Here is a 10,002-nt window from a genome sequence, read left to right as displayed (position 1 = left end):
GTAAACGCGTGAATGTCGGAAAACCGAAACGCACCACAGAAAAGCGTAGCGAATAAATCGTGGCTATTTAGCGAACCAGCGAATAGAGCCATTAGAAATAGCGCAGTAAACCCTATAAGAGTAGCAGTAGAAGCACTCCGGGATATACGCGATAACGTACGAAGAAATCTAAGCGCATTAAATTCAAGCGAGAATTTGTCCGAACCAGAACTCGGAGCAAACGTTGTAATCGAACGCGAATTTCCATTTGGCGAATTAGATAACAGTTTAATAGCGAACAATATAGAACTAGATGTTGAGGTCGAATCATCAATAAGCGCGTCTAGTAGACTAACACACCGCCGCGAATTCTCACTAACGTCATACGATTCAAGTATCTTTGACCCCGACGAAATCTATCGCATTCGAGACATGTATAACTCAAACGCTTCCGCATCGCAACCCATCACATCAGAAGATATCGATGAGGGAATTAGGCGATTACAAGAAGAAGCAATCAGAAACGCGACACAGTCAAACGCGCAAGCTCAGCACAAACCGCAGAAAAAAAACGGACGAAGCAGCCGACGACTTTAGGGAAATATTGCGGGAAATGAGAGAGGAAATTAGACGAGAAATTAGAAGTATGCATGCCGAGATATACGATTTGAAAATTAGAGGACCGCAACCCCGACAAAACAACGGGCATAGAACTCCGCCGGGAGAAAGAACCGAGACCGTATACGAGTTCACACCCGAGGATGTACGACATCAAAGAGGACGCGGATTTTTACAATTAAAAGAGGCTCGTGGAATGATTCCGGAATTCGACGGATCACCTAATAAATTACAAGAATTTTTGAGCGTGACCACATATGCAGTAGAACACATCGACCCGTTAGATGAAGTAACGCTATTAGGAGCAGTATTATGCACGAAATTAAAAGGCAGAGCGATGCTAGATTTCCAAACGCGAAAAATTCGAGACTTCGCACAATTAAAAAATGAATTAGAGGTCTGCTATGCGAGTAAAAAGAGTACGACACATCTACAAATTGAATTCAATACGCTAAAACAGAAAAACGGAGAAAGCGCACGAACTTACGGACTTAGAGCAGACAAATTAGCCATGGAGCTATACGAATCAATGATGGAAGGACGACATCATACAGTAGATAATAAACGCGCAATAATGGAAATAATACAACAACAAGCCTTAGAGAATTTCCAGATAGGATTGCAGGACGAAATTAAAACAATTGTTCGATCGCGAGGATATGCTACGTTGCAAGAAGCAATAGCAGCGGCCAGCGCGGAAGAAAAGGTTAAAGGACCACCCGCGACCGGTACGCGAAGCAAAATAAATTTCACACCGACCTATAAACAAGAAAATAAAATAAACGTGCAATGTCAAAAATGCGGAAAAATTGGGCATTACGGCCGAGATTGTCGAACTACCCGATACGCAAATCGATTCTCATTGCCGAAACCCGATAGACAACCCCGCGTAAATACGGTAAATAAATATTGCCACTATTGCAAAAAATCCGGACATGATCGCGAAGAATGTTGGTTATTACACGGACGACCCAATAGAGATCAATCGAGCCGAATCAAACAATATAATTCGCGACCGGAAAATAAAAACCGCAAGAATAGCGAGCAAGGAAAAAAGAAATTTAACTCCGCGCAAAGTAGCGATGAGGAGGAAAGGAACGAAAGAAAGTCGCACCGATCTGCAATGGAATATCAAGTATCACACTTCAAAAATACGCCGCATATACAGACAGGATTGGACCTCGTCACATTACCAATGCGAAAAGCGAAACGCGAAAAAATAAACTTACTATTCGATACAGGAGCCGCAATATCATTAATTAAAGTGAAACATTTAAAAGGCGAAACGTTAATATAAGAAGAAAAAATAACGCTCACCGGCGTAACGGGACATAAGATATGTACACTTGGAAAATTTAAGGCGACAATAACTCTGAGAGAGCGCCGAATTAACCACACTATGTACGTTGTTAAGGATGATTTTCCGATAGAATATGACGGAATACTAGGAGTTGATTTCCTACGAAAGCATCAAGCCACTTGCAATTATAAAACAAAACAATTAAAGGTAGGACAGCATATCTTAAAGCTCTACCCCTATCTAAAAATGACGCTGAAACCACGTAGCGAAACTATAATACAGGTCGCTACTGACAAGAACACGATAGGCGTGATAAAGGCAGAAGAAACGATACCAGGAATATTTATAGGTAATTGTCTGGTAGAACCTACGAATTACCTATGTGCAGCCAGCATTATAAATACAACGGATAACACAATCGAAATGCTAATGCCGCAAGTAAATATAGAGGAAATCAAACGAGGCAAAACAGAAGAAATTAACGTAATACGAACGCTAAATAAAGAGGAAGTAATTCCGCGTAGTGAAAAGGTATTACGATTATTACGTACACAACATTTAAATAAAGAAGAAAAGAAAACAATAATGGAAATCTGCAAGGATTTTAGCGACGTGATGCATATCGAAGGAGAACCACTGACTTGCACAGATACCGTCGCGCATAAGATTGCAACACAAGCAGATAGCTTACCGGTCAACGTACGGCCTTATCGCCTGCCGGAGAAGCATAAAGAGGAAGTAAATCGACAAGTCCGAGAAATGTTAAGAAATAAAATAATCCGACCAAGCACGAGTCAGTGGAACGCACCGTTATTGGTAGTCCCTAAGAAAGCCGATGCGTCAGGAAAACCGAAATTACGAGTAGTCGTAGATTTCAGAAAATTAAATGATCTAACTATAGGAGATTCATTTCCCCTACCGAATATAACTGATATATTAGATCAGCTGGGAAACGCCAAGTACTTTACAACACTGGATTTAGCATCCGGATACCACCAAATTCCGATGGAAGAAGGCGACAAAGGCAAAACTGCTTTTTCCACACCTCACGGGCATTACGAATACAATAGAATGCCCTTTGGATTAAAAAATGCACCAGCCACATTTCAAAGGCTAATAAATTCAATACTGATAGGCATACAAGGAATAAAATGCTTGGTATACTTAGATGACATCGTAATCTACGGAGCGAGCTTACAAGATCATAACAAGAGACTCATCGAAGTCCTACGAAGATTGCGAGAAAATAAGCTTAAACTACAGCCTGACAAATGCGAATTCCTACGAAAAGAAGTGACATATCTAGGTCATATAATTACGGAAAACGGAATATCGCCGGATCCATCTAAACTGGAAGCTGTGAGAAATTTCCCGACGCCTAGAAAAGTAAAAGATATCCAAGCCTTTATAGGATTAGCCGGATATTATAGAAAATTTATTGAAAATTTCTCAAAGATTGCGAAACCACTAACGAAGCTAACGAAAAAGGAAAATAAATTCGAGTGGACTCAGGAACAACAACAAGCATTCGAAATGCTTAAAGAAAAATTAATGACGGCACCCTTATTAAAATATCCAGATTTTGAAAAGGAATTCATAGTAACAACCGATGCATCAGACTACGCAATCGGAGCGATATTATCGCAAGGAAAAATAGGCCAGGACCAACCAATAGCCTATGCCAGTCGAATACTAGCAAAAGCCGAACAAAACTACAATACGACCGAAAAGGAACTATTAGCAATAGTATGGGCCGTTAAACATTTTCGACCGTACTTATACGGGACAAAATTTACGATAGTCACAGACCATAAATCGCTCGTATGGTTATTTAATGTAACCGACCCTGGATCTCGATTAATTAGATGGAGGCTAAAATTAGAAGAATATGATTACGAGATCATACACAAGGCCGGGATAGCGAACAGAAACGCTGACGCACTAAGTCGACACGTGGCGGATATCAACAGCGTCGAGGAGGATGAGAGCCCCGACACGAAGATAACGCGAGAATACACGGAAGACGAGAAGCGACGCATTCTATACGAATATCACGATGCACCTGTAGGAGGGCATCAAGGAAAAGAACGCACGATTAATCGAATTCGCCTAATGCACAACTGGCGAGGATTGACAAAAGATGTCGAAGACTATATAACAAAATGCGAATTTTGTCAAAAAAACAAATTATCGCGAAAATTTAAGGCACCGCTAATAATAACGGACACTGCCGACAAACCTTTTGAAAAATGTGCTTTAGATATCGTAGGTCCACTAACGATTACTAATAATGAAAATAAATATATTTTAACGTTCCAAGATAACCTAACAAAATTTAGTACAGCAATCCCGATACCGAACCAGGAAGCCGCGACAATCGCAAAAGAATTCGCGACAAAAATAATCTTTGAACACGGTATCCCAGAAAAAATATTAACGGATCAAGGAACAAATTTTTTAAGCGAAATATTTAAAAACACATGTAAATTGTTAAAAATCGAAAAGATTCAAACAACCGCGTATCATCCGGAAAGCAACGGAGCGCTAGAACGATCTCACCGAACGCTAGCCGAATACCTCCGACATTATATAAATGCCGATCAAACGGATTGGGACGAATGGATTCCCTACGCGATGTTTACGTATAATACAACACCGCACACGGCGACAGGGTTCACACCTTTCGAATTAATTTACGGGCACCGGGCAACATTACCGACGACATTGTCACAACCGCCTAAGCCTACGTATACATACGATGATTACGCGCAAGAATTAAAAGAAAAATTACGCGCCACACAGCAAGTCGCAAAAGAGCATCTAAGAAATGAAAAAATAAAAACCAAAGAAAACTATGATAAAAAGACAAAAGAAATTAAACTTAAGGTAGGAGAAAAAGTCCTCTTGTACGACGAAACAGTTCGCCGAGGACGATCAAAGAAATTGGACTCCCTATGGACCGGACCCTACACAATAATCGAAAAGAATTCGGAAGTGAACTACACGATAAAAAGGGGAAGGAAAACCATACGCGTCCACATAAACCGACTGAAACCGTTCATCGAAAATTAAGGAAAATAGGATAAGAAAAAGAAAAACGCATGAATAAAATAAAAATAGAGTAGATGATAAGGGAAACAAAAAAAAAAAAATTAAAGAAGTTCCTACCTTAATGTCCTCCACGACCACGTCCAGCACCGCGACCCAAATTCCACTCCCGCATAGCCTGAAGGAGGGCCTGACCACGACCCGCAGGACGAGACTCAAGGTTAAGGAAACGAACGCGACCTACAAATCGAGGCGCCGGATCCAGACGGAACGCGAGTCCGCGACCTCGATTGATATGGGGCGGCGGCGCGTCCACAGGCACTTCCGGCACAAACGCAACGTCACGATCGACCACCAAATCTGGAAGACCCAGCAAGTCGACCTCGCGAACAAGCGCGGGCGCCGAGAGTTGATCGCGAAAGGAGCGAGCAAAATGGTCGTGCTCCTCCGGATCCTGCCACGCGCGACGTTCGTTATCGTGCACCGAATCCTGCCTCACAGCAAAACGAAGCTCACTCGAATTCGGAGCCATGAAAACATAATAAAACAGCGCGAGAGAAAATAAAACGGAAACGCTCAAGACAAGACGACGTCGAAAGACAGACTGAATAAAAGAATGAATAAATAGCATGGAGAGGGCTAGACAAAAGCAAAAGTAGCTGCATATGCATCCAGAGAAAAAAGGAAGTGTACCGCATGATTCTAAGAAATATTATAATATAATACAGAGTTTCTATTACAGGAGTCTGATTACATGGAGCACCTGCAAGGAAACCAAACCCGATACCCAAGGAGAAATAAAAGAATTTAAATATGAGCCGGGTATCTACTTCGAAAAAATGGGCAAGATAAGCCAAATCGAATCCACATGGAAAATGGTGATAAAACTAGACATCGCCGCAATGGACCATCGACATGAACAATTAAAAAACTATATGGCACAGACGAGAGCTCTATGCTACGATAAACCATTGCAAATAAAAATGAAAGAAACCTGTCACAACCTGCTACAGATAGCAGAAAAGGACAGAGAACAAGCAGAAAAACTGCTGAAACGTCTGAAAATCGCGTATCAAGCACCTAAGAAGACAAAACGAGGGTTAATCGACGGTCTAGGAACGATAGCCAAAACACTCTTCGGCACAATGGACGCAGACGACGAAAAAATTATAAAAGAGCAATTAAATCTCATGCAAAGAAATCAGCAAACGCTGCAACACGCGATGAAAAATCAGATTAAAATATTAAACGCAACAATTGCACATGTGGATAATGTTGAGAAAATTCTGCAAGGAAATGAAGAACAATTTCTAAATATAACAGAGAAGATGCGACAAGCCTGGATACAAGCAGAAGTCGGATATGGACAACGAGAAGATCTCGACGAACACTTTATAATATTAAATGCCATAATAAAAGACCTAACAAACGATCTCACGGACATTATCGCGCATCTAACCAACGCGAAAGGAGGAGTAATCGACATAAGATTACTACCCATAGAAAGCATCCTAGAGAACCTCAAGGAAACAGCATCACAAATACCGCAGGGAACACACTTCCCATTTCAAATATCCGCAGAAAATTGGAGAACTATCGAAAAGTTCTTAACAATTAGCGCCTATTACGATAATACAAATATATTTACGATTATAAAGATTCCGCTAATCACATACCCCGAGTATGAAATAATAAAGGCAATCCCACTACCTACGCACAAATATAACAATACATTTATATTTATAGAGGTAAATCAACCACTAATAGCGATAGACGTAGATAGCCGAACATATTTTACGCCTGACGAAAACGATCTAAATAAATGCGTGCGAAACGATGACCAATACGTTTGCGAACAGAATTATCCCGTACATCATTTAGACGAAGGAGCGCTATGCGAAGTACAAGCATATGTACAATTAGAAACATACACAAACAATTGTAATATTCGACACATACACACGAATACAACAATATGGATAGCGCTGAGTAATGCGAACTCATGGTTATACTCTACACGAGCAAACCAACCGATCGAAATAACGTGCAAAAACGACGCAACGCGAAAAATAGAAATAAAAGGAAGCGGACAAATCACATTAAAAGAAAAATGTAAACTAACAACACAAGACGTCATAATACGGACAAAAAAGCCCGCGATAATAACGATCAGACAAAGCTACCAGACTACAATCTTACGATAACACACAACGAACGAAACGAAAAAATATTTGACAAAATTAGACCGATAAAATTGCGAAAAGTCATTAGAAACCCGACAGAATTAAGGGACCTAAGCGAAAGACTTGACGACACAAACGAAGACTTAAATAACAATTATTTCCCTACTAACGGACACATTATATATCCCGTAGCTTCAAGTTGCACAGGAATAACAATAATAATAATAATTACCATAATAGCAATTATATACGCTAAGAAAAAATGTAAGACGGAAAAGAAAAAATTATCAGAAACTAACATAAATCCGATGTGCAAACCGAAAATAATTCAAGAGCACATCTACGGCACCGCAAGCGGATCGAATAGAACAGCTGAGATAGAAACCGACACCGCGATAACTAACACTGCAATGTTATATTAAAATAAAGTAAATATAAGAAACAATTGTAAAATGCGAAAAATGTATACCGAAAAAATATGTAGACGAAAATTCACGTATAGTTAATTTTCTTTTTCCAAAGGGGGAGGGATGTCGTAACCCGACCAATTTCTTAATATATTAAAGAATAAAACAATAAAGTTAAACAGAAAAGTGTAAGAAAGAGCTGAGTAAAGCAAAGCATTAAAATTAGAAAAGAGATCAAGGAAAGATAATTAAGAAAGAGCAAAGTAATAAAAGGATATTAATAAAATAAAAGTAAGATACGTGACTAAAGAGAAGGAAGTCACGGTCAAGTTCTCGGAAGCTGAGTAAGCAGCTGACGAGACAGACTGACAAGCGGAGCACGAGACATGCTCCGGTCAGGGACACCACACTCCTCCCCAATCAACGACCTAATTAATTAAGAGATATAATAAGCGCGAGATGCACCTCGCGAGCGGAAGAAAAAGAGACGACTCGCGAGAGACGACTCGCAGACTACTCGCTCGCTCAATATTATCGAAGTACCGTACGTATCGCGCCCGACTATTATAATCGCGAATAAGTGAAAGTGTATTAAATCTTGCAAAATATACTAAATTATACCTAACGTCCGGGAGTGTCTTATTTCGAGCGTGGATCCTAATCCTTTGGGCGTACAAATCCCAAAAGACCTCTTCCTTAGCGGCTAGAGGCACAACAATACAGAAAAGGATAAATTAACATACAGAAGTATATTGTTAACAACGAACGCTCATAGACGCGATCATGATGCTAAAAAATCTGTCTTAGGAAATAAAGGATACAAATACAAATTCATTATCGCTCCGCTTATTCACGGCAGCGGCGCGAAAAAAACAGGCGCGGGTCGCGTACCGTCGACTATGCGTGTCACGAACATTAAAATCAGTTACGTCCATTGGGACGATCCGAACGAATTAGTGGATCGTCTGCGATTGTTAGATGCTTCGCGTCGAGCCGGCAACAACGCTCACGAAAACGAGATTCTATCGATAATCGAGGAGCTTCGCGAGACAGGAGCGATCGTATAAATCGAACCGTCGCGTGGATGACCGTCGCAGTCGTACGCGGCATTCGCGATGTCCGTGAGCAAATTCGGCTCACCTCTAAGAAACCGAGGCTACGACGCGAGAACCGGAAGACTACGTCCGGCTATCAAGTCTCTGCGAAATTACGTGCGCGATAACGCGCTGTGTCTAAGCTCTTCCATCGAGTACGACGCGAGAGAGCGCAAGATAAAACGCTTAGCTCAACCTGAGGAGGACGCCGATGCGACAAGCAAAAGCTACGTCGAGAGAATCACATCGCAATTGAGAAAAGACGCGGACGAGGCGGGGCAGGGCGTCATTCTACTGTTCACGAGACTCGCTCAGCTAGATAGCGCTTTGGGTAAACGAATAGACGTCGCGGAGAGTTTTGTTTCCGAGATAAAAACGCGCGATGACGTTCTGAGTAAACGAATAGACGCTGTGGAAAATTCCATTTCGAGAATAGAAACGAGCGCTAACGCTCTAGATAAACGGATCGATGTTTTGGATAAACGAATCAAAGATTCAAGCGATCGAATCGAGGTCGCGAAAAATACTATATCGCTCAACGCGGCGGAGTCCTCGACGAGAAACGCGAGCGATCGTAAAATAATGTTCAATCAAGGTAAAGCAATACAGGAACTAAATCAAAAATCGCGCATCGCGGCGAATTCCGCGGTGAAATCCGAGACGAAGATACGAGAATTGGAAAATTCAACGTCGCGATTGAAGAGAGACGCGGACGAGCTATCGGGAAGAGTGAGGGAACTGGCAAAGATTAGCGGAAGCGGCGAGCCGCTCGAAAGAAAGATTAGCGGGAGCGGCGAGCCGCTGGAAAGAGAGATTCAATCCAACGTTATTTTCGAGAGAAAGAGAAGAGAATTATGAGCGTCGAAAAACGAAAACTAGTCGAGGAATTGCACGCGCCCGCGAGAAGAAACTTTCCGCGTCGTCGCGTTGCGGTGCGCGGGTACGACGATCTATGGCAAGCGGATGTGGTCGAGATGCGTCCTTACGCGAGACTCAACAAAGGCCACAACTACATACTCACCGTTATCGACGCATTGAGCAAATACGCATGGGCTGTACCGCTTAAGAGCAGAAGCGCGAACGAGGTTACTCGAGCGTTATCTAAAATAATGCGAGACTCTAAGCGATGTCCGAAAAATCTGCAGACCGATAAAGGAAAAGAATTTTACAATGTCGATGTGCGAAATTTTGCGAAGAAGCGCGGAGTGAATCATTATTCGACATACTCGGTGATGAAAGCGTCGATAGTCGAACGATTCGTACGCTCAAAAACTCTATGTGGAAATACTTCACGCTAAACGGAACGTACAAGTGGATCGACGAATTACCACGACTCGTCGAGGAATATAACGCGCGAAAACATCGCACTATAA

General features: G+C 41.6%; 2 protein-coding genes across 2 annotated transcripts; both read left to right on the top strand.

Moving 5' to 3' along the window:
* Positions 1-463: 463 nt before the first annotated feature.
* On the top strand, positions 464-1,894 carry LOC138942857 (uncharacterized). Its single transcript, XM_070313321.1, has one exon. The coding sequence runs from the start codon at positions 464-466 to the stop codon at positions 1,892-1,894; it is 1,431 nt and encodes a 476-aa protein (XP_070169422.1).
* A 6,756-nt stretch (positions 1,895-8,650) lies between these two features.
* On the top strand, positions 8,651-9,487 carry LOC138942856 (tropomyosin-like). The gene has a single exon (XM_070313320.1). It carries the CDS (start codon positions 8,651-8,653, stop codon positions 9,485-9,487), a length of 837 nt encoding a protein of 278 aa, XP_070169421.1.
* The last annotated feature ends 515 nt before the right edge of the window (positions 9,488-10,002 follow it).

The sequence above is a fragment of the Polyergus mexicanus genome, unplaced genomic scaffold (assembly GCF_030449975.1).
Source record: "Polyergus mexicanus isolate NDT 795.1 unplaced genomic scaffold, iyPolMexi1.0 SCAF_24, whole genome shotgun sequence".
Lineage (NCBI taxonomy): Eukaryota > Metazoa > Arthropoda > Insecta > Hymenoptera > Formicidae > Polyergus > Polyergus mexicanus.
Note: the sequence above shows the minus strand (reverse complement) of the source record. Positions and strands in the feature narration are given on the sequence as shown.

Bases quoted from the DNA above. Each gene is read 5' to 3' on its own strand.
- LOC138942857 (XM_070313321.1), top strand. From the start codon at position 464: ATGAGGGAATTAGGCGATTACAAGAAGAAGCAATCAGAAACGCGACAC.
- LOC138942856 (XM_070313320.1), top strand. From the start codon at position 8,651: ATGTCCGTGAGCAAATTCGGCTCACCTCTAAGAAACCGAGGCTACGAC.